We start from the raw sequence: 21,372 nt of genomic DNA, 5'->3' as shown, positions 1-21,372 counted from the left end.
TCTGTAACTTATGACATGAAATCAGATAATAGCGTTATGGTTAAGCGGCTTAAGTGAATAAGCTGTGAAACTGGAGGCTCTAGTGAGCATTGCGCACCGCCAGTGCAGAACACCTTAAAGGTTACATGCAACCAAAACAACAAACATAATTAAAACACAATTATCACTTATTCATGATGTATTAAATGCATTGCTGATTAAGAAAATACAGAATAAAAAAACCCCAGAATTATAAGTGTATAATCGCAAATCAAAAGTGCAATATTTTTTTTACCTCCCTCGAAACGAAGCAGCCGCGATACCGAACCCAATCAGAGCCGGTGGGTGTGCACTCAAGTGTAACGAAGTCTTTTCATTGGCCACTCGTTCATTTGTCGGCTCTTTGTTTATGGCGTGTAAACCTGATAGGTGTCAATGTCAAATTGCATGTAGTCAGTAACTGAAGCTGTGTATCGCATAATTATTGTCATTAGCAGACAGACAGGCAGACATTGCGTTTTCTCAGTGCCATCGGTTGCTTATCACAGTCAACATGTTGGTTTGTTATTGTGTCAACGTATTAAAATTCCTTCCTTTTGGTTTAAATAGTTTTAAACATTTCACATTATTTCAGTCGTCACAATTTTGCTATAAACTCACTGCCGCTTATTTTACGTACTGCCAGAAAACCACCGGGCTGTACATGTATTGGCAAATACACTGGACATCAGCCGAAGCAGGAAAGCTTACGCAATAATTTTCTTCAGACTGTCTCACGGCCTCTCCTGTCGAAAAGTTAAGTCAACCATCACACTATATAACCTCAAACAATAACTTACACCACAATAATTTAGAACTATCCTTCCGCAACCAAGTGTGATGAGAATCGCGCTGGCTAAAACGTAATGTTGGGTAAGGGCGTGGCTACGAGTGCCCAAACTAGTTTGTGACATGGTGTAAACATATTTATTCCCAGAAGAGGAATCGGATGGGTAAACAAGCAATATACTGCATATGTTAATACCGCTGCGGGATACAAATAACTTAGATACAATAGTGAGTGAGTGAGTGAGTTAATGTTTAACGTCACATCGGCAATATCTCAGCCATATCGTGACGAGAACATTTAAATTAAATATATGCATATGGAAAAATCTGTCAACGGAGGACAGTAAAACAACTAGCATATCACAATTTTAAGTAAAACTAGTATGGAAAGTTAAAACTAATAGCACTATTTAGACAATACATAATAAAAACAGACTATAGATCGCCAACAACTGAAGGTAGATCACCACACTAGGGACCATGGGGACTTACAGTACCTTTGCTACCTGCATGGACCCTAGTTGGATTTACATCATCCCCTCAGCTGCTGGCGATTGTACGAAAGGTTAGCCAAAATTAAAACAACATGAATACTACGATTAAAAACCTGGCAGACTTAAATTTACTGTGAATGTTTGTGGACTTACGTACCCTCTCAGGAGGACAATAATTTTACAATACTTCAACCCCCTTTGAGGGTACAGCCACCAACAATTCAAGTTACTAATTCAAACTACCAATCATTAAAATACATCTATTTACAGAAACATACTATTCAAAATTCACCCAAAAAATCAATTTCTTTTAAAAAACCTATAATAAAATGAGAATTAACGTTGGTAAAAAGATCCTTCATTGTTTTAACTGTAAAATATTTATCCCTTGTGATGGAGAATTCAACACAGTCAAGCAGAATATGCTTGACCGTGACTCTCTCATCACAAGGGATGCAAAATCGAGGATCCTCACCTTTCAACAGGTATGCATGAGTATATCTAGTGTGGCCAATACGACATCGTCGTAGTATGACCTCTTCAAATCTGGATTGACAACCCAAGTGGGTATAACCAATGTAAGGTTTTATCTCATGTAATTTATTTATACCCACTTGGGTGTCCCACTTCTTTTGCATCAGATCACGGATATAAGATCTAATGGTGGCTTTGTAATCACTGTAGGGAATAAGAAGCGGTGTCACAGATTTGTTGAGTGCTGCCTTGGCAGCAAGATCGGCCATTGTGTTCCCTGAAATGCCTACATGGCTGGGTAACCAACAAAAGACGATGTCGTATTGGCCAGTAGCAAGATTATTATACAATTCAATAATGTCAATTAAAAGTGGATGTTTACATGATAAATTTTTAATCGCCTGGAGACAAGAAAGAGAGTCTAAATAGATTATATATTGTTTACGTTTAGGGTGTCTTTGAATATATTTGAGAGCTGTTAATATGGCGTTAGCTTCAGCTGTAAAAATAGAACTACTAACTGGTAATCTGGAAGATATTGTTCTGGATCCAATGACAGTGGCACAAGCTACTGCGCCACCGTCCCTGGACCCATCTGTAAATAAGGATTTATAATTGCTATATTTATGCTTTAATTGATTATATTTTTGCTTATATTGTAATTCATTAGTCTCTGATTTTTTAAATGTGGTCAATGTTAGGTCTACTTGAGGCCTGACCAACTGCCAGGGAGTAGAAGAAAGAAGACGGGAGGGAGCTATGTTTTCCAGCTGAATCCCAGCAGCAGAAAGAAAAGGTGTAATTCTATGTCCCAGAGGCGGGACAAGAGAAGACTTTTTGTTGTATAAATCCTCATAAAGGGGATTGAAAACACAGTTATATGCAGGGTTAGAATGATTAGAGTATAATTTAGTAATGTATTGTAAAGCTAACTTTATACGGCGCTGCTCAAGAGAAGGTTCATCAGCCTCAACATAGAGACTGTCAATAGGTGAAGTTCTAAAAGATCCAAGACAAAGTCTCAGACCTTGATGATGGACAGGATCAAGAAGTTTAAGATTGCTTTTGCAGGCTCCCCCGTAAACGATTGAGCCATAATCAAGTTTAGAACGAACTAGTGATCGATAGAGATGGAGAAGGGTAGCTTGATCCCCTCCCCATTTTGAATTTGAAACAACTTTCAACAAGTCAAGTGCTTTCAGGCATTTAGTTTTAAGTGATTTGATATGTGGTAAAAAAGTTAAATGTGAATCAAAGATTAGACCCAAGAACTTGGCTTCCTTCACAACTTTAATGGGCGTCCCATCTAGAGACAATTCAGGGTCTTTATGTGGTTTGTATTTACGACAAAAATGTATGCAGTTAGTTTTCGATTTAGAAAATTTGAAGCCATTTTCAAGACACCATTTATTTATTTTGTTTAAACAAAGCTGCAGTTGCCGTTCAATGGTATGCATATTTTTCCCACGACAAGAAATATTAAAATCATCCACAAATAACGATCCATCAATTGAATCGTTTAACACTTTTGATAAACTATTTATCTTGATGCTAAAAAGTGTGACAGACAGAATACTGCCTTGTGGAACACCCTGATCCTGATTGTAATGATCAGACAGGGTAGAACCCACTCGAACTTGAAACTGTCTGTTATTTAAAAAGTTGGCAATAAATTGAGGCAAACGACCTCGCAAGCCGAAGTCATGTAAATCTCTTAAAATACCATATTTCCAGGTTGTGTCATATGCCTTCTCAAGATCAAAAAAGATAGACACAGCATGTGGATTATTAATCAGTGCATTTTTAACAAATGATTCCAGTCGCACTAAGTGATCGAAAGTACTTCTGTTTTTACGGAAACCACACTGTATATCAGTTATAAGGTTATTTGTTTCCAAGTACCAAACAAGTCGATTATTTATCATGCGTTCCATGGTCTTGCAAACACAGCTAGTTAACGAAATCGGACGATAATTGGATGGATCGGTATGATCACGTCCAGGTTTAGGTATGGGTACTACTATGGCGTCACGCCATGATGAAGGAAAGTTACCCGATGTCCAAATATCATCAAAAATATTTAGGAGAGTTTCTAGGCAGGATTCTGTTAAGTGCTTCAGGAGTTGATAATGTATGTTATCAGCTCCTGTAGCAGTATCATGAGCTTGATCAAGAGCAGTATAGAGTTCATGAATAGAAAAAGTTTCATTATAATCTTCCCCATTATCTGAGTTGAAATTAATAGTTTTCTTTTCTTGTTGTTTTTGATACTGCTGGAATTTAGGTAAATAATTAGAAGAGGAAGAGTGTTTAGCAAGGGTTTCACCCAGTTTATTTGCGATATCTGATTTATCGGTAAGTACTTGATCTCCATGTTTAAGATGATTGACAGTAGATTTAGTACCTTTACCTTTAATTTTCTGGACCATATTCCATACCTTGGACATGGGTGTCCGAGAATTTATTTTAGATACATAATTTTGCCAAGATTGGTGTTTGTTCTGTTTAAAAGTACGCCGTGCTTTAGCATTTAAAATTTTAAATTTATTCAAATTATGCACCATAGGATGGCGACGGAAATAATGTTCTGCTTTTTTCCTTGCCTTCCTAGCTTGTTTGCATTCATCGTTGAACCATGGTTTTCTTATGTGTGGAACTGCAGAGGACTTTGGTATACACTCATCAGCTATGGAGTTCAATTCATCAGAAGAACATTTAATAGCATCAGGAACGTCAGTAAAACGTTCAGGTTTAAGCTTTTCAGCACACAGTGTTTCATATAAAGTCCAGTTAGCCTCTTTAAAATTCCGTCTTGATGATGGAGGAACATCGGATGGAGTTACAGCTTTTAAAATAGTAGGAAAATGGTCACTTCCACAGAGGTCATCATGGACTGACCATTCGAATTCATTAAGTAGTTCTGAATTTGTGAGTGACAGGTCAAGAGCAGAATAGGTCCCTGTCCCAGGGTGTAAATACGTATTGGAGCCATCATTATAAATACATAAATCGTTGTCAGAACAGAAGTCCTCCAACAACTTACCTTTAGCGTTTATATTTACACTACCCCAGAGAGGGTTGTGCCCATTTAAATCTCCCATTATAATACAGGGCTTCGGGAGTTGGTCATAGAGAGCTTGCAGATCAGTTTTGGCAAACGTCGAAGACGGCGAAATATACAGCGAGCATAGCGTAAACGCTACATGTAAAGTAATTCTCACAGCAACAGCCTGCATATTAGTATTAAGTGATACAGGGCTTTGAATAACGTTTTGTCTGACTAGAACGGATGACCCGCCAGTGGCTCTATCACCCGGAGGTGAAAAAGAATGATATGCATTAAAATGGCGAAGGTCAAATGCATCTGTTTGTTTTAAATATGTCTCTTGGAGACATAACGCTGAAGGTGTGAAATCTTGGACTAATAGCTGTAATTCATGTAAATTAGTCCTCAAACCTCTGCAGTTCCATTGTACAATATTATTGGAATAAACTATCTTTTGGGGGGATTTTGGGGGGATCTACCCCGCACTCTTTTGGAGGGCGACAAGCTATGTGCCCTAGAATGGACGTTTTCAGAAACGTCCATATCTTCAAGAGACCCATATTTATTAAACAATTGAATTTTATTTTGTGACCCCTTAGGAGCTCTGCCACTTTGTTGCTTTGAAGCATCAGACTTAGGTTTGGGTTTAGTTTTAACAATTTGTTGTCTATCAGCTGTTGAATGAGACTCAGAGCGTGACTGTGAAGATGACTTATGATCAGAGGACTTTGATGTAGTAGGAAGTGATTCCTCAGTCTGGGATGATATAGCAGGGTATAAAACCTGTGGGGAGTCAGAACTGACCCAAGTCAAGGTAGTTTGGCATCCTGTGGATGATTTTGTTATTTTAGAGTTGGATTCAGATGATGATTTTGCTACTGTAGCATAACTTTCTAGAAGGTCAGATCTCTTCACCAGTTTCTTTGCCTCAGAAAAAGAGATATTTTGGGTGAACTTTATTTTGTTAATCGCCATTTGCTCTTTCCATATTGGACACTGTTTTGACGAAGATGAATGGTCGCCAGAGCAGTTAGTGCATTTTTTAAAGTCACTGTCACAATCTTCTGTTGTGTGTGTCTTCTCACCACAGTGAGCACACACAACAGACAATGTGCAGGTAGATACACCGTGTCCATATTTCTGACATTTAAAACACCTGAGCGGGTTGGGGATGTAGGTTTCAACTTGGATATTGCAGTAACCCGCCTTTACTGATTTGGGAGCATTTGGCAATGAAAAAGAAAACAGATAGGTATTTGTTTGGATTGTTTCATTGTTTTTTCGGGTGGAAAAGCGCTTCACATACAGCACACCTTGATCCTTCATTTCGCATGCTATATCAAGCTCGGACATGTCAGCAAACAACCGATCACGATCTCTCACGATACCTTTACTTGTGTTCAAGGTCTTGTGAGCAGAGACCGTGACCGGAATGCCCACAAAAGATTCAATGTTCATCAGATTGGTTGTCTGCTGTTTCTTGCCACACTCTATTAGTAATGCACCCGAACGCAAGCGTCTAATGTTCTTGACATCCCCAGCAATACCTTGAATGCCCTTAGATACTGCGAAAGGGTTCAACTTCAATGGTGTCTTGTCCGGAGTCTCAATAACGAGAAAACGTGGCCAATACTCAATCGATAGAGACGGTCTATGAGAAGTATCAACGGGATCAATTTCAAGTGGACGTTTGGTTTTTTTGGGGGGTATTTCATAAGCCATGATTGGTGTCATATGATTCATCATGCGAGCTCCCCACCCACCATGGAGTATCACAAGGACAATGCTAAAGCAAGCGGGCCTCCAGCTTGCAGCACCAAGGATACCCGGATGATATACTCCAGCAGAAGAATTAAGAGATTAATAATTCTACCAGATTGGCCCATGAGCCACCGCCTTCTGGCATAGGACTCTAGGCAAATTACAGAACAACATACTTCAAATTCAAAATGTTTTAGATTATATAGTCAAGTCCAAATTTACAACGATTCCAAATGATATATGTGCATTGATAAATATAATAATGCCCCATGCACAGGGCTTGGCATGACCAGCCGATTGGTCGAACCGGGCCTATTCGACCACCCGTCTAGGCGAAGTCAGGGCCGAAGTGGTGTATTGAGCAACAGGAACACGGTTGCAAGCTCCTATTGCTCTCAACCACCAGGATCCCCTCCTCCGCCGACACAGGGCTGCAACCCACGGCAAACGGGTTGGTGGACCAAATATCCTCCCGGGTCCACTACGGGGATGTCGGCGAGCTCTTGGCGTTACCCAGCACCCACCACGAGGAGGTGGCTCGCCACGGGTGCCTAGATACAACAGTCGTAAGGAGAAACCCGTTCAAATACCAAACAACAGACAATAGCTTTCTGAGAATGTAACAATCAAAACTTGATAACATGACCACCTATAACATTAGGATCAATAGTGTCGGAAGTGCAGTTCCGTTTTTACTATTACAACACAAATCTGCCTGAGAGTACAATGAAAGAATGGATAGATTCTAATAGTTCATGATTATCGTTGGCAGATGCATTAGAGTGGACGTATAGTATTGACTTGATGTCATATCCTTTGGTATAGAAGTGCATTTTATGTCTCATGTCAGAGTAATTTATGCACGAAAAGAAATAATGAAATGAATCTTCGTTAGAGTGGCCACAAGAACAAGACGAATTTGAAGATAAAAGTCGTTGATATTTATGTGCGTTTAAATCGCTGCAACCGACCCTGAGGTGCGAATGAATAATCTGACAGAATCTTGATCCAGAGTTTAAATTCAAGTAGTTTTGACTATTATTATTTGACACATTAATTATTTTTTAATCTACCGAAAGTAACCGATTCTGTATGATCAATGGACAAAGAATTCCACAATCTCACAGTATCTGGGAGACATTAGTTAGCATAAATTGCACTTTTACTATCGATAGTTTGGATCTTCAAACGGTCTCGGAAACTGTCGTCTGCAGTGTCAGATACCTTAGGAGGGACGAGATTGCTAAAATATTTTGGAGTTAAACCATCTTACAGAAAAATGTTAGTTTTTGGATGTGTCTACAAGTACATAGTGGTTGGAAATTTGTCTCATCATTCATTTTCTTGTGACTGGTACCGCGAACACCGCCGCAAATAGCTCTCAGTGCATCAAGATTACGTTTTCTAAGTGTTTATGCTTAACATTTGGTACAATTATCTCAGATGTGACAACAATAATCGAAAATAGGCAAAATAAATTGTCTGTACATTGTTTGTAAAGTTTACCGTGAGAGACGATATTTAAAACCTCAGTTTACCATAGGGGCAACCTTATTAGAGATGCATTTAGTCCAGGGGCAATCATGCTCTAAACATTCACACCGTATTCAACCTAATGTAAGTAACGTTCATTACCTCAAATACGTCCGCTATTTTAAACGCTTTATTCTTATATTTCACAACAGGTGATTAAATTAGGTTTTGAATTACTCTGTTAATTCTTCCGTATTGTTCTTATAGTGTTTTCAACACAAATTTAGATGTCAGTAATAGCAAGAATTAGAGATATCTCTTGTTGAATTGTACACATCTATAATACATTTGTAGATATGTACCATTTCAAGATATCTAGAAGTGAATTCAAGATATCATGACTGAACGCATTTGTCGCCATTTGTCACACTACACAAAATCGCGATTCACGTCGTTATTTGGTGTTCTGAAATGTGAAAATCGGATAAATACTGGGAGTATTGAATTTCATAAATAGCACATTAATGATCATGATCATGTTTTCATGTAACCAGTAATGATAATTCTGAAACGTCACCTATGAGTCCAGAATCGGTTTTCGAAAATACACTTACCGGAACGCCAAGAGCGCGTTCCGCCATACTGGATGGTGTTTACAAAATCACGTTTCGAGAAGGCCGGAAACGCCTATTACATCAAGTATATTTCATATATACACATGCATACACAAAAACACACACTCCCACCCCCCACCCCCACCCCTCTTTACACAAAAAAAACAACAAAAAAAACCCAACAAAAACAACAAAAAACAAAACAAAAATACAAAAACACAAGTGCAATTCGAAAACGATACTTACAATTTTGTACACATATGCTGAGTCAAACATTTTAAAGGGTTGCACATTGTTTCTGGAATGTTTTAGCAGATCATGCTTGACCAAACGCAACCAAACATCGTTTTGAACGGTTTTATCAATCAGGGTTGTCATTATGTGCGTAGATGTCATGCAGCAATATGCAGCGAATATGTCACAATGATTGTTTCTCACGTGCAAAGCGTGAGTACAGCATGTGACTAAAAAAGACCCAAATGAATCTCACAAGTTCACCCACGATCTTTGCAAGTACTGTTCACGAAAAGGGGACGTCTCAACGTTGCCGATCGGAATCAGGACGATTCAAGCTGGCGAATCAAAGAGTGAGGCAGCAAGAATCTTCAACGTTCATCCCAGCACAATAACTCGATTATGGAATCAATTTCGTCAAAGAAATTCGACAAATGACCTAGAGTCACCACACCTGCCCAAGATCGGTACATCCGGGTACCCACCCACGTGACCGCCATCGTAACGCCCGGGACACAGCACAAGAACAGTTTGAAGCCCGAAGAATGGAGAAGGATTCCACAACAAAACACCCAACGACTGATTCGATCTGAACCCAGGGGGTGTCGTGCAGTGGTAGCAGCTGCAGGTGGTCATACGAGGTACTGACTTCAACACCACCCGGTGGACAGCTGTAATGGCTGTGATGACTGTTGTTCCCATGAAATATTGCCAAGATAGCAATGCATTGTTCCACAAAATTTCATTCATGTATCTTTGTTTTCCGCTGATCTACACGTCCTTGAATAACACCACATTTTCATTGATATTTGGGTTTTGCGCTTCAGTTATTGAGAAGTGTACATTATCTTAGAGCCGTGTCATGTACTTGAAAGATACGTGCCGCGGCGCCCTCTAGCCAAGGGAGAAAATAAATTGTATCTTCCCACGAACCTCTGTTCTAATACGGCCATATTTCGCTTTTCTCATAAAATCCAGGCAAAAAGTGGCAGCAGATTTATCTCCATTTTTCTGTCCAATCAGAACACGTGTTACATCGACTTAGATTCAACATGACAAATGCAAGCAATGTGGGGAAACAAATATGACATGACTGAGTTCCGTCTAGAAGAGACATTTGAGTATCGCCCCCGGGAAAAGGTTCTAGTTTTCACGATGCATCCGGAAATTACCGAGATCTTGCGAACGATCACTATTGAAACAAGGGCACTGATTGCACTACTAAATCTGAGTACCTCCAATCACTAGTCTTGAAAGGGTCGTATTAGAACAGAGGTTACGTAGGAAGATGTGACATGTAACCACTGTGGGAAGAGAATGACTTTTCTTATCTGTCGTCACTATTGTTGGAATTTTCGTAACATTTATTCTACATAAAAATACTTTTGGCGTAATGGGCGAATGAAACAAGGGAGGTAATTGTAAGTATCTCATTTGGAATAATACCTTCCTGTTTCTTCACTCCGTTGACCTGGAGGGGGGAATGGAGGCGAAGAACGGTCTGATGCTTAAAATGTTGAATACGAAATATTTCACTTGAGTAATTGTTCAGCGTGGCGTTGGAATTGTGAGAACACAACCCAGTGAATAAATAGGTGTATACTTTTGATGGTGGCGATGTTTTATTTTGACATGAAAAATATGTTTCGAACCGAAGGAATGTAAGTTGCCAACCTTTGCTCGCTTCGCTCGCATGTAAGAAGACTGTTAATTTTCTCTATGCTGCGCAACCCCATTTACGCTACAGTTTGCCTGTGCATTGATATACCACGACGCTTAACAAATGATCTCATTGTGTAACTGTAACTGCATTGACCAAACTATGCTAAAAGACACTGCCAAGTGGAAGATGTCACATCACGTCAAACCTTGTCTGCCCCTATCTGAACGACATGCACATATACACTCTTCCAAAAGAGAAACACGCACGTGTTTTCAGCAGTTTGTGTCGATATATTTTGACAGCAATCGTCATTAAGACAATTCCTCACCATGTCGTTGTTGTTTTGTAGTGCACTCAAAAAGTGTTTGTAAATGGTTGTCATCCAAAATGTAAACGATACATGAATGTTTTTTCCACGTAAAGCACGTGCAATGTGTCGGGGGGAAAGAGAGTAGACTAACTAGGGAAGATAAAAATACAAAGATGAAATGCTACTGACCGAAATACCGCCATTAGACGTGTGGGGCCCCTCTCTGCATCATATCTCGATTGTGACATCAATATACCCGCTTCATTTCGACCAAAGATGAGCCCTGAGGAGGACGAACAAAGTGACCATTCCTGCTCAGGGTCGATTTGCTACAGCTACGGATACAGCGCGACAGGTGCCTGGTTGTCGGCCAAACCATTAGGTATCGTCTGAGAAAAGCGGGAATTCGAGCACATCGACCACATTTTTCACCACGTCGACAAGGACGTGGGCAATTGTGCAACAGCGTACAGGCATGGATGCTTGGGAACTAGCGACAGGTTTGGTTCAGCGATGAATCGTATTTCTCCTCCAAATACGTGATGGGAGACAACGTGTCTATCGACGTCAACACAAACGTAATAATTAACGAATACTTCTGTAATTTATTCAGGTCTGTATGAACGCTTTAGCCCTGAAAGTACCTTGAATTTCCAAAATTGTAAGAAATATTACATTCCAATGGTAGCTGAATGAAGGCAACAGTACAGTCAGTAGTGAAGTACGACAGTTGGGGTTATGGCCTTGACCGACAAAGGGGCACTATGGGAACTATCAAATGTGATGTTTTTTGTCAGTATATGCCTGACTTGATTTGTCAAACAATTCCATGATGTATTCTGTCTCAGACTCCCAATGGCGATCGTAAGTCGCAATGAGTTCTGTGTTTCTTCAGACTCCTGGTCCAGCCCTGGATTTAATATTGTTGCTAAACCATGTGACCAGATCTTAAGTATATACAATGCTTACATCATATCATCATGTAGATGACATTACAACATATAATATATGTATATTTCAAATGTGTGAGTAACATGATCATCTAGATTAAAACATCATATCCTAACCTCATTATAACATACATATTTGCATGCAAGCATAAAAAATTATAAATCGCTTTTCGTCAAGGTAATAGCTCAAAAGCGCTGAGTCCATTGTTTTCTATGTGGAGAGGTGAATAGGTGCATATGCAAAGACAACGTACCTTGTCCCCAATAAGTGATAAAACAATTAGAGTTGAAACTGTAGCAGTGACCAGAAAAAAGGAATGCTGGAGTACATAAAGCTCTACATCATGACCCGCTGCTGTGTATCATGATTATTACGTTGGTTAATGTGGACCATAGCAGGCACATTGCATGGCATGAGTGTGCGTGCGTGTGTGTGTGTGTGTGTGTGTGTGTGTATGTGTGTGTGTGCGTGCGTGCGCACACATATATGTATACTAACGTATATATCTATTAATACATTTTTAGAAAGTGTATCAGTATATCATGCAGAAGCATATGACGTTGGTTGTCTACACAAAATACTCAACATCTTGTTTTGCTTTGTTGTGCAATCTTCATACGCTTTATTAGATGTCTTTATGTTGTTGCTGAGTTACTGATGACACGGAAGCAGACAGTATGTCTAGCTTGCAGCAAGAGATGGATATTTTATCTACGTTTTGTAATAATTGTGGCAGCATTATACATTAAATGCCATATAACTTAACTTTACATGAGGTTATATAAAAAAATGTGCCACATTCAAATTGTTGTAAAATATTACACCTTCACCCGAAATCATTTTATTTCTTTCGCCTTTTTATTTTATTTTATTCTATTTTATTTTATTTAATTTTTTATTTGATGAGTCTTGGACTTACATGCTTTACTGACATAGTGCTGAGTTAAACTCTGTGGGAACTGCGCTCGAGTAAATTCACAGAAACTCCACTAAGTATTGACTGTTTAACTGTCAGATCAAGCAGGTTGGTACGTGGCCCTCAGTCTGTCGCGGACGTAGTCATAGGAAGTGACGGGTTTGTATTTCTTGGACCCATCCAGACACTCAATGACAACCTCGTCGTCAGGATCCACAAACAGTGCCACAGACTGTCGACAACCAGCCTTCTCCATTTCGACGTTGGGGAGGGTCACTCGGTGGACCTGCCATATCAGACAATCATCTTAAGTCGTTTACAAAATATTGTGGTGTTATGAGGCAACACGTTGCGAGACAGTATTCCAGCTGTTATACGTTGTACCTTTTGATTCAATGACGGACAGTGTGTTACATTCAGACCTAATCTACTTTGGGCAGAATGGGCTACAAGAAGCTATTCCAGAATAGCATGTGATGACCATTATACCCTGGACAATGTCTTCTTGACCCGTTTTACCTAGCTGGAAGTGAGTATCACCATCACGGTCTCTGTTGCTATATACACTACCCCTGTACTTTATTACCACTACGATTGTAGATCTAGACAATATTGTACTGTTATTATGATATCTGTGTAGTGACTGATTCCCTCTGGTATAGATACCATAAACGAAAGTATAATTGCAATATTTAGAATACAAGAACACCTTCTATATTATTTCGATTCAGGGCTGTGCCCTGGTTTTCGAACTGCAGAAATCAGAGCCTCAACGCCGATTGTAGGACTTGAAACTTTGCCACATCTTCAAGCATATAGTTACCGTACCAGAATACAGGATTCGATTTTTATGAGATTTCCGTGTTACTTATTTCAGAAACATATCACGTAAATTTGGAAACTAGTAATCCAGGGATCTACAACTACTGGTCATTGAGATTTGTGAGAATACATTGCCTGGATGGCCATTTAAAATACATCTGTTCATATCTATAACGTAACACGTAACATATAAGTTAAAGTCTGGTGAACATGATGTAGCTATGTTATACAGGTTGACAAAGGTAAATGGGATATTTCAACCACGGCTTCCTTTTCTTTCTTTTCTGACCACGAATTAACATATGCGGCAAAGACGGAAAGTAACGCCATCAATATTCGACCCACTGACCTGATGTACAGTGTGTGAAGTCCATTTCTGTCATTCCCCACCTTGATATTGCTGGTATATTGCTCAAAGGGGCGTAAAACCACACTCACTCACTCACAATTGACATACCGTTGCTTTTAGTCTGTCGGTGGTGAGTCTCTGCAGGAGGTCTCCAATATTGACAACTATCGTGCCTTCAACTGGGACGACTGGTTTAAACTCTCCATTCGGTGCAACAATCTGGGGAAAGATTCAGTAGGGACTTCTAGATGTTGTATGGTAGATAGCAAAACACTGTCTCCAGCGATAGACCTTGCATACATGGTGTAAACCTTGTGCTATGAGACAAACTGAAGGAGTTCCTTCAAAGGAAATGTCACCTAAATCCCATCACGATATTCCAGAGTAACACAATCACTTTAGGTCACTGTAGACCAGGCCTCCCTAAGTAATTGAATTAATTACAGCAAATTTGAAGGAATTGCATCTCAAATGTAAACAATTACGAATTACGAACGTGCGCCAGATATAACATCATTTTTTTGTAAAATGTGTTTAAATTTGTCAATTGCACTTCGTAGCAAGAAAAATTATGGCTCATAAACTTCTTCATGGCGCACGTTCATGATGTTCGTAATCATCGGCACGACTTCGATGTTCAGATGTAAACAATCTCCAGGGGCATGACTTGTGACACTCTTCTGCAGTGACAATCTTTTCCTAAAAACATAAGCTCTTGCCCCGACAACACCTCATACCTGAACGCATTCAACGCGGGTGGTCAAAGATGGATAAGTATGAAAATGTAATAGTAGGAACTTAAAAACAAATCTCACCGAGACGGGTGCTTCTTCCAACGACGCCATGTTTTGCTGCGTGAGTTTCCGCTCGCGACCGAAAAATCTCCGAAGATGGCCGATCGTGTTTCCAGTATTACCGACATTGCTTCCGATAGGGCCGATATGTTTCTGTTATTACCGCTAAACTACCGATATCGCTGCAATTGTTTCGCGAGTGGGCTGCGTTTGTTTACATTTGAGATGCAATTCCTTCAAATTTGCTGTAATTCCTTCAATTACTTAGGGGGGCCTGTAGACCATCGTCCATGATTTGATAATGCCAGGAGCTTATTTTAAAACATACAATAATCATTACTTGTGTCTGATGATTAGAAGTACTTTATCTGAGACACCATTACATAACCCTCCGCCATGACACCACATGCCCATCAACACACCTCAAGACCTCCACACCTGTCTTGAAAAAGCAGGGTTAGCGTCCCGTAGTCGCTGTGCTCCCCACACCTTAACTGGCCAGACTCAATACCTGCAGTAAACAATATTTGATACATTCACAATTCGTTTCAGATGGGGAGTTGGTTCCCCCATCTGTGACAAGACAGCATATTGTTCAATGGACAATACATGTAAAATACATACGGGTACTTGCAGGTAGAGGCGGATAGTACAGACTTCGCAGCGTTCCTGGGCTCTTCTTGCTGCCAAAGCTTTGATGACAGTTACGGAGAATATTCCTATCCTGTCAACAGATTGCATGTACATGGTTTAGCTCACTGCAAGGGCTAAACTCATCCCCATGGAATACATCAGTTAGGTGGCTGATTTAGTTAACATTGAATAATGAACAGGTTATGCTATGTGTGCTAACAAACGGGTCAACAGTTACGACAGGGTAGTGCCTGAGATATCGGTAGAAAATGAGGTCAGGTTGATGGATAAGTGTGAATTCATAAATGAGAAGTTGCCGTACAGCAAAAAGATGTAATTGTACAACACTAACAATTTAACCATTATGACATCAAACTATTGTAGTTGCTTTTTATTGACCACTTTCCGAACGTGCATTTGAACAAGCAAAACAGGTGCAACAACAGACCAGTTTGCCCGTGTTTTGTTATTTATGAATTAAAGTATGTTATATGTCGGCGATATCACTCAAAAGAAGCATCTTTAATACGTTATATGTACGTGTCTGTTCAATGCATCAAGGACCCAGATTGACAGTCACACGTTCACACCTACCGACAACCCAATACACAGTGATATGACGTCGAGGATCCGGATTGACAGTCACACGTTCACACCTACCGACAATCCAATACACAGTGATATGACGTCGAGGATCCGGATTGACAGTCACATGTTCACACCTACCGACAATCCAATACACAGTGATATGACGTCGAGGATCCGGATTGACAGTCACATGTTCACACCTACCGACAATCCAATACACAGTGATATGACGTCGAGGATCCGGATTGACAGTCACATGTTCACACCTACTGACAATCCAATACACAGTGATATGATGTCGAGGATCCGGATTGACAGTCACATGTTCACACCTACCGACAATCCAATACACACTGATATGACGTCGAGGATCTCGAGGATCCGGATTGACAGTCACATGTTCACACCTACCGACAATCCAATACACAGTGATATGACGTCGAGGATCCGAAGTGATAGCTTGGTGCTCTGCTCATAGAACTCGGCATAAGCAGCCTCCATTCCAGGCACGCTGACCGGCCATTGCTGTAAGTATACTTCTTGCTGTAATCCATTGTATAATTACACACTTTGTATAGATCTTATGTGTTTACTTCACACCTTCCTCGCCGTTGTTTCAACAACACGTATTGTACTGATAGGACTTCATGTACTGACATCACGCCTGACCATATATCACTTTGTTTCTAGTCTATATTAGAGCACATGCATTCCCTTCAGTACTCTTCAGTGTTTAACATCATTTATAGAGACAACATATTTGTAATAATTCTTAACTCTCTTCCAGTGATAATACACAAATGATTATTAAGAATCCTGTAAAATACCTGTAAATAGTTACGTCTTGAAAGTTGCCATCCTCTGATATTGTGCTGTGTTATTGTGTGAGTGCCAGTCTAGAAACAACTAGCGTAGAGTCATGAATGAATTTAAACAATTCTCTAAAATGGTTAAACGGCGAGTCGTGAATCCGTGGTGAGCATCGATACCTTAAACATATACTTACTATTTACTTGTATTAAGAGGCTTTTCTGTTGATTTCTACTGCATTATTTATTGTTGTATTGGCGACTGTCCCATTTCAGTGCATGGGTACTTACAATGTCTATAGGCCCATCGTAGGATGTATAGTTAAAGGATTCTTTGAGGTCTCCCGGCTTGGACACGTCCAGCCTGCAGCGTTAAACGTGTGTTGATAACGTCAGGAACACAATCAGCATAATGTAAGAAAAAAATCATAAACGCTTGAGGTGTGACGTTACAACATCTGCAACATCTGGAAATATGTGGACCACATTTTATAGCAAATAATTATATATGTACATATAATTTGAATTTAATCCTTCTGACTCTCGACAGCACATGCAGAGGAATTTATTTCAAACAAATAATTTCGTAGTTACAGCTGTGATGAAAACAGAAGTCATGTTGCAATTTTAGTTCATTGCGCTTATTCCAACACTCCTGACATGTTACAAATACATCATAGTATATATGCAGATCACCCCCGCTGATGACATAACAGGCATACATGTAGGTATTGTATAACACGAATATACACACATGTAGCTAATGTATAACACGGATATACATACATGTAGCTATTGTATAACACGGATATACACACATGTAGCTATTGTATAACACAGATATTCACACATGTAGCTATTGTATAAGAGACCCCTGAGGGTCCGGGGTAGAATAGGCCCTCAGGAACCCTTGCTTGCCACAAGAGGCTACTGTTTGTCGTAAGAGGCGACGAACATGATCGGGTGGTCAGACTCGCTGACCGTTTGCCCAGATCGTTACCCATGCTATCGTTCATTGGATTGTCTGGCCCAGACTCGATTTACAGACCGCGGCCATATAGCTGGAATATTGCTGAGTGCGGCGTAAAACTGAACTAACATGTAGCAACTGGACAACACAGACATAACATATGACTTAGATGGTCAGTATGACTGGAGGGGAGACTCCTACCGTTCCTTCGCAAAGCCTTGGTACCCATTGAATCCGCCAGATGGAGATTCGCATGTTGCTTTCACGCATTCCGCTTGGGTGAAAAATGTTTTGTTAATCCTGAAGAAGTTGTCAATCTGAAAAAAGATATAGAAATGTGTCTGTGTCTGAAACGGCATCGTGGTATCAATATTATGTTATTTACGCTTAAGAATTATAGTCACACAAAATGGAACCCAGGTTTTCGGCTTCAGGTCCTAGGATTGGGGTTGTGGGCTCTTTTTCGGAGAATCTTGTCAGTGTGAATGACCCCCTAATATTACAAATCCTGAACCCTCTCCCCTACTTTCCCAGATTAAAATGGGTGGAAACACGCACTCCCAAATATTATCTTCTCCTCCCACCCACCCAGCAAACAAAACATGCTTGTTTCTGTAAGGGGCCACGTCGTCCCTATGAGCATGTATTCCCACATTCAACAACTCTGTTTCAGCCAGAAGACAGAATATGCCACTTACCATCTTCTGAGGCATTCCGTGATTTTTGATGTACAGAAACCCGACTGTGCTCAACGCATGATAGACGTCTCTTGCAAGTATATCTAACTGCGAATTCGTCACCGAATCCCTGTCCGTTATTTGTAAACCATAAGCGGAGAAATCTATTATCGGCACTGTATCTTCCATCGTGAAATTCACGTGAAAATGTAGACAAAACCGGGATGATATTTCCACCAATGGGTCTGGTGCTGCGATGATATCTCTACCAATGGACCTGGTGCTGGAATTATATCTCTACCAATGGGTCTGGGGCTTGGATGATATCTCTACCAATGGGTCCGGTGCTGGGATGATATCTCCACTAATGGATCCGGTGCTGGGATGATATCACTACTAATGGGTCCGGTGCTGGGATGATATCTCCACTAATGGATCCGGTGCTGGGATGATATCTCCACTAATGGGTCCGGTGCTGGGATGATATCTCCACTAATGGGTCTGGTGCTGTGATGATATCTCCACCAATGGGTCTGGTGCTGGGATGATATCACTACCAATGGGTCCGGTGCTGTGATGATATTTCCACCAATGGGTCTGGTGCTGCGATGATATCTCCACTAATGGGTCTGGTGCTGCGATGATATCTCTACCAATGGACCTGGTGCTAGAATTATATCTCTACCAATGGGTCTGGGGCTTGGATGATATCTCTACCAATGGGTCTGGTGCTGGGATGTCATCTCTAGCAATGGGTCTGGTGCTGGGATGATATCACTACCAATGGGTCCGGTGCTGGGATGATATCTCCACTAATGGATCCGGTGCTGGGATGATATCTCCACTAATGGGTCTGGTGCTGGGATGATATCACTACCAATGGGTCTGGTGCTGTGATGATATCACTACCAATGGGTCCGGTGCTGTGATGATATCTCCACTAATGGGTCTGGTGCTGGGATGATATCTCCACCAATGGGTCTGGTGCTGGGATGATATCTCCACTAATAGGCCTGGTGCTGCGATGATATCTCTACCATTGGACCTGGTGCTGGAATTATATCTCTACCAATGGGTCTGGGGCTTGGATGATATCTCTACCAATGGGTCTGGTGCTGGGATGTCATGTCTAGCAATGGACCTGGTGCTGGGATGATATCACTACCAATGGGTCCGGTGCTGGGATGATATCACTACCAGTGGGTCCGGTGCTGGGATGATATCTCTACCAATGGGTCTGGTGCTGTGATGATATCTCCACCAATGGGTCTGGTGCTGGGATGATATCACTACCAATGGGCCCGGTGCTGGGATATCTCCACTAATGGGTCTGGTGCTGTGATGATATCTCTACCAATCGGTCTGGTGATGGGATGATATCTCCACTAATGGGTCTGGTGCTGTGATGATATCTCTACCAATGGGTCTGGTGCTGGGATGATATCTCCACCAATGGGTCCGGTGCTGTGATGATATCTCCACTAATGGGTCTGGTGCTGTGATGATATCTTTACCAATCGGTCTGGTGCTGTGATGATATCTCCACTAATGGGTCTCGTGCTCGGATGATATCTACCAATCGGTCTGGTGTCGTCCTGTTCCGAACCCTTGTGAAAATAGTCTTGCGATAATGATTTGTCATGGAAAAGGCTGCTGAGGTAATTAAACGTCCTCCCCATCTGTTGCACATCAACGTTTACTTTTATCGGTGCTGGATATTGGTAATGTATGTGTCATAGTACACACTTCGGAATAAAACGCTTAGGAGATAATTAGAATGTTGATTTTGTGGATGTTAAATGAAACATTTAACATATATGTGGTTTGAATAATAATATCTGTACTGATTATGTCAGGTTCGATAAAATCTAACGTTATTTTAAGCTTCTCCAATATAAGTGCAAGTTTCTATTTGTAGTCCATATCTCCATATACACCATGCATATTTACGAAGGGGCGGCAGTGGACTGCAAGGCCCACACAGGTGCCTGTATCACTGATGGTACAGCAATGGACGCTGAACAATACATGAATGTATGTATACGTCTTAAAGAGTGGGGATAGTCGACAATATCTAAAAACTACATCAAAGAGTCATTTGCTGTCACTGACAAAATAGGAACACAATACAAACGGTTGCGATGTATGTCAGTACTGTGAGACGAACTTACATTCCGCATTTATCAAAAGCATTATATTGAGTTTTAACTTCGGCACGAGTACGCACTTTTCCCGAGCTTGTAAACTTAATGGTACCCATCGCGGGAAAGCATTTACCTTCAACATGTCATATTTGAGATTTCACTTTCTTACTATGCACAAATTCTGGTACTTTTTGGTTTAGTCTCATCCGGGATTCGAACCTACACCCTCAGAGTCAAGCACCTAATCCCCAGCACAAAAAGTCAGCCGCCTAGCCCGATCAGCCACCTCGACGTTCAACCAAACAAAGTACTAGAATTTGTACTTTACTAAGAAAGTCAAATCCTAAATATGACATACGTTGCATCTAGGCACATTCTAAATGAGCATTGTGTAATCATAGCATGTCCCTTCGTCATTTAGTTTGCGCAAGTTAGTGACAGACATACCAGTAGAATCGCTGGCTTTTCTTTAGTGCACTGTGCTGTCGGAAATAGTACTCGTGTACAGAATGACATTGTAGGCAACATCACATGTTTGTGAATGAATGACTTGACCCCGTTTACCCAGTTTTGAGTACAACATGAAAAGTTTCAAATAACTGCAGAGTTTACCACAATTTTCACAGTCCACTTTACAAGATACTATTAAACAAATGCTCGAACAGAAACACGACGCTTCCGAGTAATTGCGTAGAAAGTAATTACTGCAAGGATCACAAAACAATCACGTGCGCGAAGTTTTCAAACCTGTTCCCCCTTCGAGTAGGTAGTGGATCAGATCACGCTCTACCCTCTCCTTTACAAACGCGTCTTTCACGCTCCTCATTCTAATGTTGGTTGGAC

General features: G+C 40.7%; 1 protein-coding gene across 1 annotated transcript; it reads right to left on the bottom strand.

The window, feature by feature from the left end:
* Positions 1-12,419: 12,419 nt before the first annotated feature.
* On the bottom strand, positions 12,420-20,003 carry LOC137286349 (uncharacterized). Its single transcript, XM_067818157.1, has 8 exons — positions 18,407-20,003; positions 17,910-18,025; positions 17,030-17,102; positions 16,341-16,454; positions 15,333-15,432; positions 15,131-15,219; positions 14,023-14,133; positions 12,420-13,029 (listed from the first exon to the last, which is right to left on the bottom strand). The coding sequence occupies exons 1-8, from the start codon at positions 18,572-18,574 to the stop codon at positions 12,844-12,846; spliced, it is 957 nt and encodes a 318-aa protein (XP_067674258.1). The 5' UTR covers positions 18,575-20,003; the 3' UTR covers positions 12,420-12,843.
* Between the last annotated feature and the right edge of the window lie 1,369 nt (positions 20,004-21,372).

This window comes from Haliotis asinina, chromosome 6 (genome assembly GCF_037392515.1).
Source record: "Haliotis asinina isolate JCU_RB_2024 chromosome 6, JCU_Hal_asi_v2, whole genome shotgun sequence".
In the NCBI taxonomy this organism is placed as follows: domain Eukaryota; kingdom Metazoa; phylum Mollusca; class Gastropoda; order Lepetellida; family Haliotidae; genus Haliotis; species Haliotis asinina.
This window is presented reverse-complemented; position numbering and strand designations above follow the sequence as displayed.